The following is a 22,297-nucleotide window of genomic DNA, read 5'->3' on the forward strand; positions in this document are numbered from 1 at the left end:
AACGTGATTTTGGGAGGATGAATAAACAGTGACATATGCACTAAATGGTAAAACTTTAAAAGAAGTCGAGGAGCTGTAAACATAAGTATATGGGACCCTATGTTTTATAAATAGGGGTATAGAGTACAAAAGCAAAAAGGCAATGTCAAACCTATAGCAATCAATGATTAGGCTGCATTAGGCTGGTTGCCTTTAGGAAGGAATTCAAGGCTGTGGAGAGGGTGCAAAGGAAATTCACTAAAAAGATACCAGCGATGAGAGGCTTTAGTTATGGCTTTAGGAAGGGCTACAGAAACTGGGACTCTTTCATTAGAATAGAGAAGATTACGAGGTGATCTGATAAAGGTGTTCAAAATTATGAGGGACTTTGATGAAAGAAACTCTTTTCATTGGTTGGTGAATTGGTAACTAGAGGCCATAAATTTAAGATTATCACCAAAAGGACAAAGGGTAAGATTAGGAGAATTTTTTTTTATGCAGATGGTTGTTAGGATATGGACTGACCTAGTGATCAGAAACAGTGGTGGAAGCAGAATCCATAATAGCTTTTAAAAGGGAAATGGATAAATATTTGAAAAAGAAAAATGTAAAAGGGAATGGGAAAGGGCAATGCAATGGAACTAAGTGGACAGCTCTTCAAAAAGCTGGCACAGGCACGCTGGGTCAAACATAAACTTCTGTAATTCTATTCTACAATATTGTGATCAATACTGAATATATAATAATTCTGTATTGTTCTGAAAAATGTAACCTGCAGGACTCATAAATCAGAAGTGACACCTGAAACAACTGAGGTAACTGATGCCCAATCTATAATTAGAGGTAAGACTTGTGTACAAAATGGAATCCTTTTCAACTTTAACTCAACTCACATAGTGAACAGAAGTGGTAGTAGCTGGGCGACAGGTGGAGTTTATTCCCCAGTGGAGTGAATTCACCCATTGAAAAATGCAGAGCAAGGACTGCTACTATCTGTAAATTAAAAGAGTGGCAATAAGGCACCACATTTGGCCTCTGCCACCTGAGCTCAGGAAGGGAAAAAAAAAAGTCAACCAGCACTCCCACTCCTGGTTACTGCCCAGAGCCGCTATGTGTGGATATCGGGTCGGGGCTTGGCTTGACAACACCCACATTCAAATAGGCTGCTTGATACTGTTGAAGCACATACATGAAGAATGGGTGAAATAGTGGGAGGTTGCCAACTCCCCAACAGAAAATGTACCATTAAATAAGCTAAAATTGTAAGTAAGCTTGATTTTCGAAACTGGTTTGTTTTATAGCTGCTTTTTGCTACGGGAATTGACTGTACATCCTCCACTGGAATGAATGGTACCTGAGAGTATCAGTGAAACATGGCACATTTGGTAGTCAATTTTTGCCTAGAATTTTTCAAATTACATTTTTTTTCTCTTCCAATTTTCTTCCCTTATCTCCCCTCCTCACCCAAAGATACTTACTCATGGAGCAGTTCCAAGGGCACCAGCAACCTCCAATACTTCACTCAAGTGGCCATTCTTCAAGTGTGAGCCTAGTCAGTGAATTTCAGCAGACAATTTAACTGTGTGGAGCATCGCAGCCTAACCCGATTCTAGCCTCACCCAAGCAATGCCCCGCAGAGGTCACTAAATCACGATCAGGAATGGAAACCCTGCCTGATATTTCTCCAGGGATGTTGAAACCAATTATAACTTCCTAGTCACCATCACAGCTTAGGTCAGTTAACTTAGCACCGACTGGGAATTGAAATTGTACCTTTTTGATTTGAATGGCTCACCCTACACCATGTTTCACGAACTGGGCCATCGAAGCAGCTTATTGAAATTTTGTATATTTCCTGTGCAAAAGTATCAGTAGGTATGTGGAACGTTAGCAGTAACTCCATTGAAAATCATATTGCTTCTTCATTCACTTCAGGGGGATCTCCATTATCGTCTGTTTCTGTCACCCAAAGTGCGCGCTCCCAACGAATGCAAAAGAGTTCTTCAGCGCAACCTGGGTCAGTAGCAAGGTATGGAACTTAGTGCTCAGGCCTATTATTTTTGTCACACTTAAGTCTTTAAGCCGCTATTTTAGCTTGCCTTTTTAAAAATTTCTGTTCAGATATATACAGCGAACTTTACACCTTCACTGTTCATTTGTAATTCATTCTTTGGTCCCACAGACTGGACTCAAAGCACAGACCCTGAAATTCCTGGGTTGCGAGAAGACGCAAGGCCAATTTCCGCCCGGGTACCACAAAATGGACCAGAACCTAGTTCAGCCAGGATTCCTCTCCATTTAGACTGGACCTTTAAATTCAAGTCCGGGGGAGTTGGTGGTGACGTGGGTGGCTCTTCTCTTTCCCCCCACCCACCCTTGCCCTAATATTAAAGGAGTGCTTCAGGGGCTGTTCCCAGGCTTTGCTGGAAGATTCCTCCCTTTATTCTCTTAAAAGGCCTTAGCGGAACACATCATTTGAACCTGGCGCAAGTCCCTTTGAGGCCTTCTGAAGGCCCCAACCCTTTACTAAAGTAATTGATTCCAGTGGGGGATTGATTACCTTCTCTAGCGACATAGTCGCTCCAGTGAGAGCCGAAGACTTATCAAAAAAAAATTCTTTCGGCCCGGTTGGATTTCAGGGGAAGTGACGAGGCACTGCTCTGCCTTACAAGGGCAGATCTGCTCGGGCTAGAGTTGCCAACTCAGGTTGGACATGTTCCTGGACCTCCTGCCTCCAACCGCCCTACCCAGTCAAATAGCCTACCCCCCCCCCCACCTTCAATCTCCAGTATTTTTTATGACTAATAAAGGAAAGTGTTCAAGGAAAATGAAAAGAACACACTTTGTTTAATGCCCCAATGATTTTTTTTCCCGGATGTTGCTCGCAGCAATGTCCAGGAGATTAATCTTTAATTCCCAGAGACTCCAGGTCAATCCTGGAGGGTTGACAACCATAGATTGGGCTGGGTTGAGTGCCAGTGATGCAGCGTTGCAGGCACCGACGGCTCAGCCCAGATAAGCAAATGACCCATCTCCGGGATTTGGGATGGATCCTCCAGTTTGAGGCTAGGGTGTGTGGGGGTTCTGCAGCACCATATTTACGCTGGTGGAGCAGCCCCCCGCCCCCATCGCCCGGCAATTTCACAGCAATAGTTTTCTGCTTACCGGATCACAGACCATGTTTTGCTTCTCTTTTATTCATTTTTCAATAGAAGATACTAAACTGAGACCCAGCTTTGTTAATCGGTGACTGACACCGTGAGAATAAACGGTTCATGAAGATTTCTGCCACATCTACGCTGCACCTGTGAATTTAGCTCCTCTGTCAAAGTTTACAGACAAAATTACAGAACTGAATAGCAAACATCTGACATTGCAAGACATTTGCCACCTGAGCATTTTCATTTTCTCTACTAGTCCTGATTTCCAAGTTGCTGGTGCAACTGCTTCACTCACTTTCACTTGAGATAAATGCAATAGAGACTACTTAATGGACACTACGAATATATTTTGTTTGGTCAGCTGGTTGTCTGACACACATAATAAACAGAAACCCATCACCAGGTTTAAAAATCTCCAGTTCAAGTTACTAAGAAAGGTGCACTCATCTGCCGGGTTTATGTTTGCCCAATATGGAGTGCACACGCTCTCCCCATAGGGACACATTCCACTTACCTACATGCAGCTTAAGTCCAGATTGGCAAAACCAAGGCTTAGGGATCCCCAAGTGTGCACAGGGATACTGCTGGCGTTTAACCAGCTAAAACCACTCAGCTTGCCACAGCAGATCACTGGTAGGCTTCCCGCTGCTTGTCCAGATAGGACCACCCTATCCATTAGTCCGCTGGCCCGCAGGCCTATCTGGAACCGAATTGAAGCATCCCAGCCCCAGTGTCTGGTCTACCCCTGCAGATTCCATTAATGAGCCAGGCAGGTTGATCGATCAACAACAGTGCCTTGGCGTACTGTGGGTCTGCCTGGCTCAGGTATTGGAATATCAAGTCTTCCATAGAAGGTTAACTTGGTTCCAAACTACTTTCACCAGGCATCTTGGAGCCATCTTGACCCCAATGAAACCCAGCCTACCTGCCTCCCACCCCCCCAAAAGCAGGATAATGGAATATCATGTTTATCCTCCAAACTCTGTTTCATGAATGACAAATACTCCGTTTATATTCCACTGGGAACAGTTGCTTGTCTTCTGAATTTGTCCTTTTTATACTTTGGGACAGACTTGAAGACTGGTAGTTGTGAGCGTGCACGATTTGTGTGTGTGTAGGGTTTGCGCAAGTGCACAATTTGCATGCGTGCTGTTACTCTAAAGTCACGTTTGCAATTTTACCATTACTACTAGAAACCTACTTCTGATGTCGGGGGAAGGCCTCTACGAGCCAGAACACAATGGTGACCCCAAAGAGAAATGGTGCCAGAAGCAATCATTTACCTACCTTTGCCACTGGCCTTTGTTCTTAGAGGCAGGAAACACCATGTTTTGGCTCCAAGATGCCTGGTGAAAGTAGTTTGGAACCAAGTTAACCTTCTTCACATGGTGGTTTTGTTCCCATGTTATCTCATGAGGCGGTGTTCCCTGTCTCCAGAAGTATGAACACCACCTCATTTTTATCACCTTCGGAGGCAGTGCTACAATATAAAGCGAATAAGTCACAAATCTATTACAAAGATCTTTCGCAAGAGTGAGATAAACATAATATTCCATTTTGTGTGAAGTGCTTTTGAGACATGTCAACATGACTTTGCATCATATAAATTCAGTTACACACTGGGTATGTATCTATTAGCACAAAAATGTTTCTTTTTTGATCCAGGTGAAACTATTACTGTAGCAATTATGTCCTTCTAAACTAAAGCGAGTGCTTTTTGCATAGGCTGCTTAGTCAGAGGGACCCTGTGACATTTACCAAAAGTTTCCTAAAGTCATTAAAAACACTATAATATTCATTGATGAATTTCACAGGGTTACCCCTGATTTTGCAGACTCTGTGCCATGCAAATGTACAGCATTTAATGACTTGCGATTTAATTTCAAATTCCATTCTTCAGGTTTGTTTGCAATATCTTTTATTCTCTGTTGAATATATGCTGTGCCCAATACCTCTAGGGTCAGTCAGCTGTCACATTCAGGGTGGAAAAGATCAGATAAGAATCGCAACTAAACATTTCTGTCTTTCTAGTGCAATCAAATATTCCAAGCCAAATCGATTTGACTTGAAGTATCAAGTTTTTGGTGAAACAGCAGAAGAATCTGTGTACGTAGGTTCTCAATCTAATTATTATTTCTTTTAGATGTCAGCTTATTTTTGCAATAAGTAATTATAAAATAAGTGAATTGCTTTCTATTATTGGTACACAGTGAAAGGCTAACTTGACAAGGAACACAACTTGACAAAACACATAGCTTTCTGCTTTTGTCTTTTGTGTGGCAGTGACTCATGCTGGGCCGAGGTTCCACAGAATCTCTCCAACATTTCACTCAAGTTGCTGTTCTTCATTTGTGAGCTGAGGCAATGAGTGTTACCATGGTTTGAATTATCTTTATTGACCTCTGTATGGCAAGGTTCTGCAGTATGCAGCACACTACTACGATGCGGAAGACTCTTCATGGGTCATATTGTAGGGAGCCCCCAAACCTGTCTAGACACCTGAATCTCTGCTTCAGCATCCCTATGGTGTGCTCAATCATGATCCCGGTGTTCCCCTGCCTTCAATTGTAACTGTGCTGCTCAGACGTGATGGGGTTACGGAAGGGTGTCATGAGCCACATCTGTAGGGGGTATTCCCTTGGCCCTCAGCAGCCATCCTGCCACATTCCTGGGGGCATTGTAGACGGTCTAAGGATAAATGCATCATGGCAGCTGCCTGGGTACCTTGCAGAAACTTGCAAAATCCTGTTTGTGTGAGCGAGCGCTAGTTGCACATTGATGGAGTGGTAGCCTTTACTGTTGATGAATGTTGCTGGCTGATATTGTGTTCTGATAGCAACGTATGTACAGTCAGTGATGCCCTGGAGGCAGGGGAAGTCAGCCACTGCTGCAAATCCTTGGCTGTTGAGGTCAATGGGGAAGGTGATGTACTGGTCAGCCCTTGTGAGCAGGGCATTGGTGTCTGCAATATACAGCTTAATGCAGCTGAATACTGCAGACTGGGCGATGCAGCTGATGTCCCCTGTAGCAGACTGAAAGGAGCCAGTGGCAAAGAGGTTAAGGGCTGTGGTGACTTTAACAGCAATTGGTGCAGCAGGCGGCGTGCCATATTGAAGGAGGCTGCAGAGGTTTGCAACAACTGGCCTAGAGAAGTGCAGCCTTCTGCCTCTTTAGATAGGTCCAAGAAAGAGACACTTGGCTTGTACACCCTGTGTGCTGAGTATAGGAACATTGGAGCAGGAGTAGGCCATTCAGCCCCTCATACCTGCTCCGCCATTTGATAAGATCATGGCTGATCTGTGATCTAACTCCATATACCCGCCTTTGGCCCATATCCCTTAATACCTTTGATTGCCAAAAAGCTATCTATCTCAGATTTAAATTTAGCAATTGAGCTAGTATCAATTGCCGTTTGCGGAAGAGAATTCCAAACTTCTACTACCCTTTGTGTGTAGAAATGTTTTCTAATCTCGCTCCTGAGAGGTCTGGCACTAATTTTTAGACTGTGCCCCCTACTCCTAAAATCCCCAACCAGCGGAAATAGTTTCTCTCTATCCACCCTATCCTTTCCCCTTAATATCTTATAAACTTCGATCAGATCACCCCTTAATCTTCGAAACTCCAGAGAATACAACCCCAATTTGTGTAATCTCTCCTCGTAACTTAACCCTTGAAGTCTGGGTATCATTCTAGTAAACCTATGCTGCACTCCCTCCAAGGCCAATATGTCCTTCCGAAGGTGCGGTGCCCAGAACTGCTCACAGTACTCCAGGTGGTATGGTCTCCTACAAGCAACACCCCCTACCCCCCCCCTGCCCCCACCTGCCATCTTCTGATAGGCATAGCTGCTGCTGGTGCTGGTTGTTAAGGCTGCTGCTCCTCTTGTTCTCCTCCAAATGTTCCACCATTCAAAACAAACTAGCAATAATAGCACCCAAGATAAGCAGACAAAGCTTACTGAGGGTGATAAGTTCAAAAAGTGTGAAAGAAGTGATCTGGAAGCTGAAACTCTGCTTGGAAACCAGACAGCAAAAAGATCCTATGATGCACTGAGCTGCAGCTGAGTGTCTCTTTACATACAGCTTCAGTGGCTCTGACACACCAATCCCACCAGGTTTATACTGACAGGTTGGCCAATGGGAGGGACTTCTGCGATTTTGAGTTAAAATCACCTCGGGGACTGAATGACATCATTGGAGCGTGAGTTTTACATTTTAGTGAGGCACCCTCCTGCCTGCGGGGGGCGCCTTTCCCAAAACTTAAAATGGCAGTGGGCGGGCACACATTGGGAATGCAGCAGGAATCATCTAAATGCCCTTTTAGCCACCCACCTACCCTCCAGGACAGGCAGGATTAAAATCAGGCCTCCTATTTACATAGTTGCTCCCTTCAACCATCAATGGTGATGGATGATCCAGCCTATAGAATTTCTAGATGCACCACTTAATGATCGCCCAAAAATAGGTAGGGGTCTGCGGGAGGAGTGTTGAGCATTCTCCTACTCCAAGAAAGGTTGCCCTTTCAGAGTGAGGTAGCTCACAAAGCGGCCTAGTCAGAACAAGCCACCTTTGAGACAGTCTTATAAAAACATTGGCTCCCTGCTCTTGCCCCCATAACTATAACAGCGTGAGAATTGTGTACGACCGGTGGTCAGGCCAGTTACATAAAATAGGCATAGTGCCTGCACCAGTGTCAGTATCTTAGGCACTCACTGGGGGTGAGGGATCACTCGTCTTTATAAGAGAACAATTTCCTGGTGGCTGCCTGTAATCTAATGCAGTTGTGGCCTAGAACATCTCTGTGGGCCCCATTTATGCCGCTCCATTGATCCGGATGTCGTTATCTTACCGGTGTCCAGGTTATTCGGGACAGAGGAGCAATGGCAAATCCAGTTGGTGACACTATCCTACCATCGCCACCTCCTTCTTAATGTCAGGCATTCCTTCAATGGGGCAGATGCAACATCTGCCCACACCCACCAGGAGTTCCCAGTGAATCATCCTTGGAGCAGATACCCAGCATCATCGGGTCCCAACACATTTCCTGGCCATGCCAGTCGTTGCTCGCGAGTCTCCAGCCCCAAGGAAATTCGGGGCTATCTTGTGTGAAACTTTAATGTGAACCATTTGTCTCTTCCAGCCATTTTAAAGGAATAATAAAATACATTTTGTGGGAGAGCACCGGTGCCTTACTGGCAGTTGCTGAGGTGAGCAATTACATTGTTTTTTTTACCACAAATGTGTGCAAAAGTTGAATGTTTTGGCATGATTTCTCATTTGTAACAATCATCTACATGGCATGTACAGTACTGTTGTAGCACTTGAATCAGGATTTTTAAAGTAACTTCTTCCCCTGCCCCCGCCTTGCAGTTTTCTTTCCTTTCCTTCTCCTGAAGGCGCTGACTCTGCTGGGGTACAGTTATGTTGTGCTGACAATGTTTCAGTACCTTGTCTAAGTGGCCGTACTTAATGTGATTGCCTAGTGATACCTAGAAGCTTGATGATGCCCTGCCTGTTTTTCAGGTGCTAAATGGGCACCTAAGCTTCCAATATGGTGGGCAGGAAACGCACGCTTATTACGAGCCAGAAGAGCGCCACCCACCATATTGGTTTAGACAAAAAAAAAGGCGTCCAGAACCCATGCCTGAAAGAGACATTAGGTCCGTTGCAAGTGCAAATAAGGGGCCTAACACCTTTTTGAGACCCCCGTGCAAAATTGGTTACCCTGAACGCAGCTGTGGCCTAATTGGCAATCTTCAAGTTAAAGTTAAATGTTTAAAAAAATGCACAGACAAGGGATTGAACTTGGAAACGTCCTGAGCTCATGAATTTACCAACTAACCAGTTAGGGAAGGCAATTTTGTATTTCAGTGATCTCATCAAATCTTGAGTCCTAATGCAGGCAAGTAAAACCACCCCCAACAGTCCCAGAGTCAGGTGCTTATTTTCAATTTTGAAGCTATATTTTTTTTTTAAGTAGAAATATTCCAAATTCATGCTGAAGGCGGAGAGTCTTCGGCTGCCGACCACATGTACCAGGAAACCGCAGGCATGGAGGTTGTGATTGTGGTAATGAATGGAAAATCAAGGACGGCACACCCAGGCTTTCCTGATATGTGAGGCTCTCTGCTGGAAATTCAGAAAATCATCTATATATTATAATTGTTTGGATTCAATGAATGAATGCCTTTTGGGAATCGGAATATATATGCAGAACAGATTAAGTAGGTGGGGCATAGGCCTCAGTAGGGTAGATTGTATATGGTCTATGGAAGGAGCAGGCTTGATACGCCAAATGACTTTTTATTATTCTGTATGTCATTTTGTTATTAAGATGACCCTACTGGATAGATTTTTTTAATATATATCCTGTGACTCCTCTTTTCTCACCATGATATCTGCTACCTATGAACTCATACAGATGACTTTGACCCAACGGTTCCATAAGTATAATTTCTCCTGTTAAGATGGGTCAAAAGCACGTAATGCCATTTCTTAACCTTCATTAGGACTATTACAAAAAGAAGGACCGAACTCCAGTCTTCAGGCGCGAGTACCTGAAAGACACATTTGAAAAATGTGCAGAAGAGCTGATTCAGAAGATGCTGTCGTATCAAGCTCAGACAGATATCTATTACAGTAACTGTCTGCAAGGTAATGGAACGCTTCAGATTGAAACTTCATAAATGTAATTTCAATCATAAATGTAATTTTCACAAAGCGTACCAGAAAATACTTAGCAGGAGGCAGTGTGGAACACAGACACTACTTTTCAAGCACGTGTCACTTTTTATATGTATTATTTGTGTTCATAGCTTGTTTCGGTTCACTTTGTGGGAGGATTGGCGTAACCAAAAGAGAACCCTTTGTACACTTTTTCTCCTCTTCCTTCCTCTCCTGAAGGCACTCTTTCTTGCTGGGTTACTGTTCGATGGCCATTGACTCCACTGTGGCCATTTCACAAGTGTGAGCCTAGACAGTGAGTGCTAATGAGCTATTTGATATAGGAGGCTCGTCACAGCTGAATGTCATCCTGTTCTTGCTCAATGCCCACAGTTACGTTTTCCAGCAGGAGTAAGGAGCAAGAATTCCAGCTGATTTTTACTTTCCTTAGCTCAGGACACACGAGGCTAATTGTAAGGGCCTCTGGCATCACCATGGCTGGGATCAAGTAATTCAGCACAGACCAGGAATCAAACCTGGGACTTTCTTGGTCTATATGGCTGATTGTAACCCTGGGCAGTGCGTTTATCTACGATGGCATCAGGGAAGCTGAACTCCTTGTCATTTTTTCCACAAGTGTACAATTATGTGTAACTCCCAAGTGAGGATGGAAGTTTTAATTTTTAATCTATTGTTTTGCAATAAACAAAATCTGAACATGTATCAAAATGGGTGTCCTAGAAGCAGATTTTTATCTAGGCCTAGAATTGTCAATAACAACCTAATTTCAAAGGGGTGCTCACATCAAGGAATTCCTGGCTTGCAAGATAGAAATTGCTGTAAATGAATGTCAAAAGATGCCAACAGATCAATAAGTCTGCTACACTTCATTTTGTATTGGAGATCCTTTGGTTGTGTGACGCCGTGATTTTTCATATAGAGTTAGAATGTTTTCTATAAAGATGGCATCTTTTAAAACAGACCCAAAATATCTTTACTTCTAAAATGATGGTAAACTCACATCAACTAACATTTTTGGAATTAAGGTACAGATCAGCCATGATCTGATTGATTGGCAGAACAGGCTTGAGGGGCTGAATGGCTGTTCTTATGTTTTGATACCTGTAACTGGCTACTGTTTGTGCACAGCAGTTTGTGGGTTGCAAGCTAGAAATTTCTGACACCACTGCTTTTTTAACTTGTGCAGTAAAACTCTGTGTTCCTGTTCAAAGGTGTACAAACAATTAACTCTTCGATTCCCAGTAGGTCTAGAAAAACAACAAGCCTCCTGAGCTGACCAGTTGTTAAGTATTTAGCTCACACACACCGTAACACTAACACAAACACTAATACTACAGTAAGAAGAGTACTGAAATGTCAGGAACAGCTTTATCACAAACATTACATAATATTACAAAAATATAAACAATCTCTGTTCAACTTCACTCCTCTTCCACCCCCTCTTGTATTATTATTATCTTAGCATTAATTTATCTTTTTTTTAAGATATCCATTCAACCATTTTCTCTAAAATAATAAGTTAAAAATTTTCCTTATCTGTTTTCCTCTTTCTCTTGGATCCTGCCATTCATTTTAGAGGTGGGAGCAACTTTCAAAACATAGGATATGATTTGCCTGAACATCAACTACAAAGGAAATTTTCCAAAATCGTAAATGCAACAAAGCTGATCTTGAATGTGTAGAAACACACCCCATCCAAAAAAGCTGCTAATGCTGGCCAAGTCAATTCATCTTACTGGGTATGCTAGTGTAGTGGTTATGTTACTAGACTAGTAATGCAAAGGCCTGGATTAATAATCCTGAGAACATGAGTTCAAATCCCACCATGGCAGTTTGAGAATTTTAATTTAGTTTTTTTAAAAAAGCTGGAAATAAAGAGCTGGTATGAGTAACATGTGACCATGAAGTTGTTGGATTGTCGTAAAAACCCAACTGGTTCATTAATGTCCTTTAGGGAAGGACACTTGACATCCTCACCTGGTCTGATTCCAGTCCCACACCAATGTGGTTAAACTCTTAAATGCACTCTGACATGACCTAGCAAGCCACTCAGTTATATCAAAACCGACAACTGGGGATGGGCAATAAACACCGACCTTGCCAGCAACACCCACATCCTGAGAATGAATGAAAAAAAAATAATGGGGACGTAGGAATATCGTTTTCATTCTACATCATTGCAGTCCACCTGGCCAGTCCCAAGTTCATTAGATACCTTGCTATATGTTATTTCCTATACTTCGTCACCCAAAAAAAAAATCAAGTTCCTTTCTTTGATTCACCAACACTATCCACCTCCATTCTCTCCCTGTCAAGGCTGTTCCCACATTCACCCCTCCCCCTGCCTTATGTAAAGTAATTAAATAAAAAGGGAGTGAATTTCCATATGGTCTCTCCCACTCACCTGCCATAACTATGGCGGAAGAGCAATAGAAATCCCAGAAAAAAGGAGTGAACAGAGATCTGGGGGACAAACGGGAGAACCCCTGTGGAAATTTGCCCTCAAACTATGTGTCCACCTTTCCTGTTCTAAGCTTGAGTCCATGGCCCCTGGTTACACAGTTTATGGTACGTCAGACAATTTGTTAGGGTTCAGTTGATCTGCATCCCGTAGAATTTTGAAAGCTACAATAAGGTTTCCCTTTTCTCCAGAATAAACATTATAACCTTCCTTTAGCCTCTCTGTGGATAATTGTTTATAACTTGAATTTCCAACAAATTTCCTTCAGAGATCAGCGAGCAGCTGAGGAAGTTTGAGCAGGTGCTCCCCTTTGTGCCTCATTTCCTAATCGAAGCTGTCCTAAAAGAGCACGTGGAAATCCTCACCAGGGACACCACAGAATTACGCTCCACATTCAGCAAGAAACTACAGAAACTGGAGAACGCTAAGGTGGAACGGCAAAATGAAATATATATATCTATATATATATAGATATATATAAAAAATATATAGCACTGCTTGTTGTGTCTCTCCTGTTGCTGCTACTTGTTTGTGTTTTTCCCCCATCCTCTTCATTCTTTGAGAATGTTTGAAGTCAAGCATGCTCTTGGAGGACTGTTAACACCCTCCCACCCCCTCACTTATGATGGTGTATTGTCCTGCTGTGAAATGCAATTAGAAACTAAGCTGAGAGTGGGAAGAATTGCCCAATATGTGCAGGGAAGTTCAAATGTCAGTCAAGGCTTGGATTCGAATTCAAGCTGTTCAGAAGTTCAGTGCTCTACCACTGTCACATAGGGCTGTCTGCATGGCAGTCTGGTGCTCTGCCAATGGCACAATTGTTTTGCAATTATTCCTGTATTTGATCTTTATCTGAGGTAGAGAATGAGGAAAATCTGGTGACAAAGAATTCCTCCACTCTATTGGTTGAATACCTTCCGTACAGGAGCTTGTTGGGGAAAAAAAATTCACTACCAACTTCACCAGACTTGGAGAATGCACCAAAAGGCTGTACCCTGCAGTCCCTATCGAAACATAAAAAAGGCAGTGTGCAACTGAGCCAAACAGACTAAAATAATCCAAAAGCCGGTGAATAAAATTCTTCCAATAAACAAATCTATCTTCCAATACACAAACCTAAGTGACAGGGAAAGACGCATTGCTCATGTTTTCTTGGAAAAGATACCGGATTTTAAGTTGCATGTTTTTTTAGTTTACACGTATTATGTAGATTGCATTTTTTGATTCAACATATTTTTTACTTTGGGAAGAAAAATAAATTGTATAATCCATAGTAAGCAAAATGACAATGCATTTGAAAAGGGGTCTGGTTATGGCAAAGAGGTGTGGTTTTATTAAAAGGACATGTTACAAGATGCTGCCTCACTTGCTGAGCTTTTCCAGCATTTTCTGTTTTTATTTCAGATTTCCAGCATCCGCAGTATTTTGCTTTTGATTTTTTGTTACAAGAGAGGGGTGGTCATGAGAAGAGAGGGGTGGTCATGAGAAGAGAGGGGTGGTCATGAGAAGAGAGGGGTGGTCATGAGAAGAGAGGGGTGGTTATGATTTTTTTGTCACAATCTTCTGACTTTCTTAAATTGTTGTTTCATGATTTCTGTACTTGGATCATCAGTGTTGAATCTCACTTTCCTTGATGAGCGCACAAAAACATAAACAAAAAAGGATAGCACATAAGCTAGAATGCATTACATACAGAATAATGGGACATGCCCTGTGTGTATTATATAGTGCTTACTTCCCCTTATTCTATTTATTTTCATTAGATTGAAAACAAACACAGGTTGCGCCCAATCATGGGTCATCCTAACAACCGGGAGATTCTGGACAGCCTGTGCGAAGAGGAGGAAGAAAGACAGGAAACTGCAACCAGGGAAATCATTAGCAATGCAGACAGCCTCCAGGCAAGAAACAAATTCCTAATATTGGATAGTCAGCTATTAATCTTCAAATCGTTTTCTCCATTTTTAGGTGGTCATCAGCAGAGCTCCGGTGATGGGCAACCTAAAAATTTACAGTGGCGTTCTTTAGGGATGAAATCGCACCGTGCGGCAGCAGTAACAGATATAGTTGTGTGAAATTGCTTTGTCTGCCATGATATTCTCTGTTGACAAAAGTAAAGAACTGAAATGAAATTGGATATAGAGGCACTGGAGAAGGTAGAAAAAAGATTTACAGGAATGATACCAGAACTGAGAGGTTATAACTATCAGGAAAGACTGAACAGGCTGGGGCTCTTTTTCTCTAGAGAAGAGAAGGCTGAGAGGTGACCTGATAGAGGTCTTTAAAATTATGAAGGGGTTTGATAGAGAAGATATTTTCACTTGTGGGGGAGTCCAAAACTAGGGGTCATAACTATAAGATAGTCACTAATAAATCCATTAAAGTATTCAGGAGAAACTTCTTTACCCAGAGAGTGGTTAGAATGTGGAACTCGCTACCACAGGGAGTAGTTGAGGCGAATAACATAGATGCCTATAAGGGGAAGCTAAATAAGTACATGAGGGAGAAATGAATTAAAGGATATGCTAATGGGTGGGAGGAGGCACATGTGGACCATAAACACCAGCATAGACTAGTTGGGCCGAATGGCTGTTTCTGTACTGTAAATTCTATGTAAATACATCTGCCCCCATCAACTTTGCAGTATAAACTCGATACCAGGACCTCTCCTGATGCCTTGATGAGTAAGCACTCTACCTGGTGTTGAATTAAACCATACAGACCAGCTCTGTGTGGAATTAGATCTCAGCTGCAGCAGCAATGGTGGTGTTACAATCGGCCTTAGCACCTCAGGCTAGGTAGGACAAAACAAATCAGGCAAGCCTCTCCCGATCACCGTCTGGTGAGCTGTGCTGGAATGTGTGCATGTGTGGACATCAGTTACAGATAAGTTTGGGCTTGGACTTCACAGTCAAACAGTCTACTGGCATTCACTGTCATTGCTGCCATATAAGGAATGGATACATGGGTGAGGTAATAGCAGACTACTGGCACCCATGAAATGCTTTGCCTGTAAGAATCAGTGCTTTTATGAGAAGGTTAGGGTGAAAGCCTGGTTAAAGAGAAGAGGTTTCAGGAGACTTTCGAAAGAAAGGGAGGGAGGTGGCCAGATGATGGGACTTGGGAATTGAGTTCCAGACATCAGGTGCATGATGGCTGAAAAAGCAGAGGAAGTTAAAAAACAGAGAATGTAAAGATTCTAATTACTAACTGCTGTCCAACACAGAGACAGAGAGAGAAATAAACCAAGAAAAATTGGACTTGCGCCCCAAAACGGGCGGCAAGTCAGTGAAGAGATTGCTTACCGCTGCAGTCCCCGGCAGCCCGATTAGAACTGAGGCCTCGCGCCTCATTTGCATTAAACAGGCAAGCTGCAGACGTCCCGATGCAGCTTATGGTTGGGGCCTGACCAATTCCGGCCGTTTCTGACGCCGAGCCGGCCCGCAGGTAAGTCCTTGGGTGGGAAAGGAAAGCAGAGGGGGAGAGGTCTGAAGTCGCAGAAGCCCACAGTATTTTTGTGGAGCCAGGAGGCGCACTCTGATAAGACGAGGAGCTGCTGATAACCAAATTCAGGCACTCTGGAGCCCTGGAGAGGTGCAGCGCACTTGAGATCCGCTGTGCCCATCAAGAACCCAAGCAAAGAGGGGAGGACGATCGGGATCTAAATGCCTGCAGCCTCTTATCGGCCTTTCATGGCATAAAACTCCTGTCCTTATAAAACAGCATTCAACTTACAGTGAGCAACACCACTGGAGATCTGCTAAATACATCACATCTCATGAAACAAAAACTGCTGAATTCACAGTGCCAACGTTAATAACGGGGAAGTAACACTGGCCGAGCGGGAGCAGCTCCCAGGAATTTCCAGGTCAATATCTTCAGTTTGGAATAAAGTGCGGAACAAATTTTGGGAATTTCTTTTCCTGATTTTTCTCTCCCCTTTAAATGGCAATGCTAGTTCTCACTGGGGTAAAGTTCCATCGGTGCTGCCAGCCCTCTGGTACCTCACCATTCTTCATGTGTGAGCCTAGACGGGGAAGTGGCAGTGGGCTATTCAACTATGGAGGGCATCACTGCCAACCCTGATTCTATGCTCAACTGACGTGCACACTTATACTCCTTCTATGGGCCACCGGATAATGATCAGAAATGGGAACCCTGGTTGATTTTTTTCCACTCCTTTCCCCATGATGCTGAAGCCAATTGAACTGGGTCAAAATCCTAGAACTCCCTACCTAACAGCACTGTGGGAGAACCTTCACCACATGGACTGCAGCGGTTCAAGAAGGCTGCTCACCACCTTCTCAAGGGCAATTAGGGATGGGCAATAAATGCTGGCCTTGCCAGCGACGCCCACATCCCATGAATGAATAAAAAAAAAGGTACTGAATATTTTACTATCCAGTGCCCTGTGTCTCTGTTAGAATGTGTCTGTTGTCTCACTTGTAATTGTTCTTAATACAATCTTTTGATGCTTTCACAGCAATGCGTGAGTAAACATGCCAAGGACTTTGTGATTGCCCTCTCTTACCTCTCTGAACAGCTTCTGTTGGAATTTGACAACTTCCTCACCGTTGATGATATCCAGACTGGCCGTAAGCTAGTGGAAGTTTTCATAGTTTTTTTATTTAGTCTAAGTAGTTTCAAGCATCTCAGAGAAAGAGTATCCCTTTAGCTGAGATATGTTGGGAATGCTCCACAAACACACCCACTCACCTCACCAATTAATACTTAAATAAATTATAGATATGTAGCACTCCTCATGTAGAAGAATATCACCGAGCGTCTTACAAGGTGGACGACAAGCAGTAGGTAAAGGAATTTAGGCATGGAGAATGACGAATGGCCTATTGAGTGAGGTACTAGAGGACAGCTGAGACAGCAAATGTGGTTTCACCTCGTCATTACTACCTGATCTAGTGTCTCTTGCTATAGGCCGTGTGCCTTCACCTTGGTTTCTCAATTTAAAAAAGAGAATCATATCACAGCACGTCAGAGGCTTCAAGAGTTAAGGGAAAAGATTGGGGGGGGGAAAAGACTGGTATAATGACGGCTAAATAGCATCTCCCCATTTACTACACATAAAATGTGCCAGAGATTTCAGTGCCAGATGACGACTGACCACACATACTCACACACCACCCCACCATTTCCATTGCCTAAACTTTGGTTTCTCTATGTAAGATTTCTGAGCTAATAATAATTGAGCTTAAGCCAAGAGTTTTGTCAGCAGGAACAGTGTATGATTTTTTTGTTGTTGCAGCAAACATTATATTGTATTTTATATTTATTTGTTAAAATCGGCCAAGACCAGTACCTCAATGCGTAATTCTCCCTTTTTATATAATTTCAGTCACGTACCAGATTCTGGGCTCCACTGTTTTATGTGGAGATCCTCTGGCTATGGCGGATGCGTACGCTCACGTTTTCTTGGGTGTGCAATGTTATCGGTTACTTGAATGTCGGGTTGGTTACACTAATATGCGGAATCACAGAGGGAGAACTGAGTGTCTGTCCCCCCATCTCCGTAATAGTCCCTTACAGAAAGACTTGCATTAGGACGTCTCAAAATTGATGACTTACTCTCAATTGCAATAAATTACTCTCAAGTCCAGTGACTGTTGTGATTAGGGTTCCTAACCCTCCTGGGATGAACAGGAGTTTCCTAGAATCGGGGATCCCTCCCCCATGCGGTCCCTCCAGCAGCCCAGAAGATCAGCAATTTAAACTTCCCTCCGCAGTGCGCCCCCCCACCCCTCCATGATGTTACCAGCTGCTGTTAGAGATGCCTCTGGTTCGATAACGTCACCCGCAGAGAGCCGTGACTGCGTGGAGTGCAGTCGCGAGGATGCTGGAGAGTTGGGTATCGGGAGGGCTCAGGAATCATGGGTGTCGGCAATCGGGGGATCTCTAGAGTGGGGGAGAAGAGTGGGACCCTGGGGGATCAGGGAGACTGGGGGATGGGAGGTCGGGGGGAAAACGGGACTAGGGGTCGGGGGATTGGGGCCCAAGCGAGGGTGGAATTGGGTTGGGGGTGGGCATGGAGATCAGCATTTCCCGCAGAGCCAGGAGCAGCAGCAGCAAGTGGGAGCGACACAGAGAGGAGAAAGGGGTAAGTGAAACCTGGGGATCTTACTGCGGGTAAATAGTGAAAGACTATTTCCACTGGTGGGCTAATGGGGAACTAGGCAACAGAAACCAAGGATTCTCACTGGAAGAAATAAGGGGGAATGGAGGTGAAAAGTTCTTGAACTGAAGGCTATTAGACTGAGGGATACTTCACGAAATGTGGCTATTGAGGTAGAGACTAAAATTTCATTTCAAAGGGAATGGGATTTATATTTCAAGAGGAAGAATAGAAAAAGATCATTGGGGCAATGGGTTTACAGGAGAAAGCACCAGCACCTTTACTGAGTCCGAGCTCAGGGAGTGGTTTAGAAATGTTGGTGCTGAGTCCTGTGAGAAGTGCCACGAACACTGAACCCACTGCCCTACGTGCAATCTCTTGGTTTCCCCTCTTCCCCTGCGCACGGGTGGCCGACTGGCTCTTGGAAATTGTCACACAACAGCTGCTGGCATGAAACCATGAGCAAAAATACTCAACTCCAGGGGACCCAACCTATATAAGCTAACTGCAATAACATTGGTAGAAGTCACGTGATCGAATGTCACATGATCCAAAGTCATGTGATCAGGCATCACATAGTCAGATGTCATGTGGTCAGGGTGTCACGTGATCAAATCTCCAGGAATGTCTCGAACCAGCGTTGGCAATCCTAGTTATGACGGCCTCAACCGGGATCTTGGGTTCATGTCATGCTACACGTAACCCCACCAGCGAAAAAAGAGTTATCTGTTTTTAATACAACTGGTCATTCTCTCTCTTTCTCTTCCTTTTGGATGTTTCTCTCTCTCTCTCTCTCTCTCTCTGTCTTTGGGTTCTGACCGTTTGTATTTCAGTAGTCCTGTATGTAACGTCTCTCTGTCTGAACACTCCTTTGATTGCCTTGATAATGGGCAGTTGGAAAGATTACCTGTAATCACCAGGCATTGTTCTCTGACTATATATGCGGTACCTTCCATGGAATCCCACACTCACCTGACGAAGGAGAAAGCCTCCGAAAGTTTGTGATTTTCAAATAAAACTATTGGACTATAACCTGGTGTTGTAAGATTCCTTACATTTGTCCACCCCATTCCATCACCGGCATCTCCATATCATGATGCAGGCAAACACAGCAGCCATTTTGTGCACAGCAAGATCTCACAAAAGCATTGAGATCTGTGACCAGTTGATCTGTTTTTGGTTGAAGGGTGAATGTTGTCCAGGACTACTGTCTACTCATTGAACAGTTCCACAAGATATTTTACATCCACCTAAAGCACCAGACAGGGTCTCAATTTAACACAAACATCTGAGGGACAACTCCTCCAGAATTCCCTTCAGCACCGCACTACAATGCTAGCCTGGAATACGAGCTCAAGGCCTGGAGTGGGGTTTGAGCCCATAGCCTGTTGATTTAAAGGCTAGAGTGCTGCCAACTGAGCCAATCTGACACCGAATAATTAATACACAGCCTCATTCTCCTGCTAGCAAAATTAAAACTGTATTGGAACACCATCTTTTTACTGCAGGATAACCTGAATTTGAATCCAGCCAGCAAATTTACACAGAGGTTTCATCTCCCTTAAAATGGTGATTGTATTGTTTGGGATAATGTGAATCCAGCTCCTAATAACACATGAGCCACAGCACCAGAAATGTATGTAAATGGATGAAATCAAAATAACTCAAGAAACCACATGATTTGGTTTTAGGTCTGATTGTACTTTCTGTCTGTCTTATTTTTCAGGCGATGAAGCAATAAGAGAAAAGATCACCACTTTGATTCGACAGAAACTATCTGGGCTCCAACACCAGAAGAACGAAAATTATACTGACTTTCATGTGATGATTCACCAAGACAGCAGGTGATCAGCTCAGAGTCATCCGAAGCAGACCGCTTTATCTTTCTCTTTCCAAATCTTGCCCATTTTCTCCAGAAGGCCTGTTTCAAGCTGGAGTTGGCCCCACGGGCTCTCGCCACCCTGTGGTATCTCATTCTTTTGTGGCCCTTTCTTCTTGTGTGAGCCAGGACAGCAAAGCCTAGAACTTCCAGTTACCATCACTGTTTAAAAATACTGATCCAAAAATCTAGTCTTGAGTGTCAGTAAGGTATTGAATGTGGGGGGTGGAGTGGAGACCAGGAGTGGTCTCATCCTGCACACACATTTCCGGCAGTGGTCGCTGGGTGGCAATCAAGTGTGGGATCCCAATAAACCATCAACAGGAGCACAATTAAATTGTGTCAGACTCGGGTATTATATAGAATTTACAGTACCGAAACATGCCATTCAGCCCATCTGGTCTATGCTGGTGATTATGCTCCACATGAGCCTCTTCCCACCTTACTTCATCTCAGCCTATCAATACATCCTTCTATTCCTTTCTCCCTCATGAGCTTATCTAGCTTTCCCTTAAATGTATCTATGCTATTAGCCTTAACCACTCCATGTGGTAACAAGTTTCACATTCTCACCACTCTCGGTAAAGAAGTCGGATAATGAACCAAATACTGGCGGCCGTGCCTTCAGCTGCCTAGGCCCTAAGCTCTGAAATTCCCTCCCTAAACCACTCCGCCACTCTACCTCTCTCTCCTCCTTTCGGACTCTCCTTAAAACCTACTACTTTGACCAAGCCTTTTGTCACCTGTCCTAATAGCTCCTTATGTGGCTTGATGTCAAATTTTGTTTGATAATCGCTCCTGGGAAGCACCTTGGGACGTTTTACTACGTTAAAGGCGCTATATAAATGCAAGTTGTTATTATATAGCAAAGATAGAGGCAGCTGTAATAATGTCTCAGGCTGACCTCAGGCTATACAACGAGAAGATAGAGGAGACTTTCAGCCTGAGCTAGTATCTATCCACTGCACCAACCACTTGCTCCAGTTTTCTTTTTCTTAACTATTATCTCAGACATCTGTAATAATACGATTGTGGCTGAAGTACCCTGTCTGGTCTGTGAAAAAAAATTGTGCCACATTGATGCAGACCAAACCTAAAAGTGGACTGCATGTTACAGAACCGCACCACAAATCTTTATTGGTGCCTCACAATCATCCCTTGGTACCAAACTTTACACTTTCAAACTGTTAGGTCAAGGCAGGAATCATCAGATATTTTGGGGATAATTTTCCAATTACACGGTGGTGACGAGGAACCCTTGCCCCCACCCAGTCTAGGCAGCTCGCCTGTGCTTTTCTGATATGCACTGGCAGGAGACGAGGTTCTGCCAATTACCCCCTTTTGTGTTAAGAGTTCCCCAAGTCTAAACTTCCACTTCAGTGATGATATGAACATAATATATCAGAGCAGAACTTCAGGGTGTCACATCAGGGCACCGGACACAATGGGGGGATTTTAAAACCCCTCCCCCCCCCCCCCCACGACGGGCGGGAGAGGATCGGGGCGGGATGGTTAAATTGCTAAAAATGTGAAACTCGACCCCAACCCACCGGGAATGCTCCTACTTCCGGTTTAACCGCGGTAGGTTTGGGGGGGCGTCCAAGTAACCTGCTCTGGAGAGGTGGGTCAGTGATTATAATATTTAAATGAGGCTGCGTTCCTCAGACTTTGGGAGCCATTTGAGGGAGGCCAAGGGAGGCCAGAGCTGCCAGATCCAGCAGATAAATGTCTTTCCAGCACTGCTTGTGGGCCACGAGAAGCAGGAGTTCTTCCCTCCAGCCCCCCACCTGGCTCCTCAAGCAAACCTTCTGCTGCAATCTCTCCCCCCACCCCGCGATCAGCCGACCACCCCCCCCCCCCACGATCTTCAGACAACCCCATCTCCTTCCCCCGCGATCTCTTCCCCCCCCTCCCCCGTGATCTCCCTCCCTCCTCGCTTCCACGCTCCGAGCCTCCCCCCACCCCCCCCCCCCCCAACCTATCCCCGATCTTTTCGATTGCCGTGGA

The 22,297-nt window shown here is 44.1% G+C and overlaps 1 protein-coding gene across 2 annotated transcripts in view; it reads left to right on the top strand.

Annotated features, from left to right (window-relative positions):
• Positions 1 to 22,297, top strand: part of ccdc180 (coiled-coil domain containing 180) — a 99,968-nt gene that overhangs the window by 71,990 nt on the left and 5,681 nt on the right. For both annotated transcript variants that reach the window (XM_067969854.1, XM_067969855.1), the window contains 9 exons: positions 758 to 822; positions 1,915 to 2,008; positions 5,172 to 5,246; positions 8,280 to 8,346; positions 9,649 to 9,793; positions 12,553 to 12,713; positions 14,048 to 14,185; positions 16,768 to 16,879; positions 20,138 to 20,255. In XM_067969854.1, coding sequence (XP_067825955.1) covers positions 758 to 822; positions 1,915 to 2,008; positions 5,172 to 5,246; positions 8,280 to 8,346; positions 9,649 to 9,793; positions 12,553 to 12,713; positions 14,048 to 14,185; positions 16,768 to 16,879; positions 20,138 to 20,255 — 975 coding nt within the window. The remainder of the gene's footprint in view (positions 1 to 757; positions 823 to 1,914; positions 2,009 to 5,171; positions 5,247 to 8,279; positions 8,347 to 9,648; positions 9,794 to 12,552; positions 12,714 to 14,047; positions 14,186 to 16,767; positions 16,880 to 20,137; positions 20,256 to 22,297) is intronic.

The sequence above is a fragment of the Heptranchias perlo genome, chromosome 31 (genome assembly GCF_035084215.1).
Source record: "Heptranchias perlo isolate sHepPer1 chromosome 31, sHepPer1.hap1, whole genome shotgun sequence".
NCBI lineage: Eukaryota > Metazoa > Chordata > Chondrichthyes > Hexanchiformes > Hexanchidae > Heptranchias > Heptranchias perlo.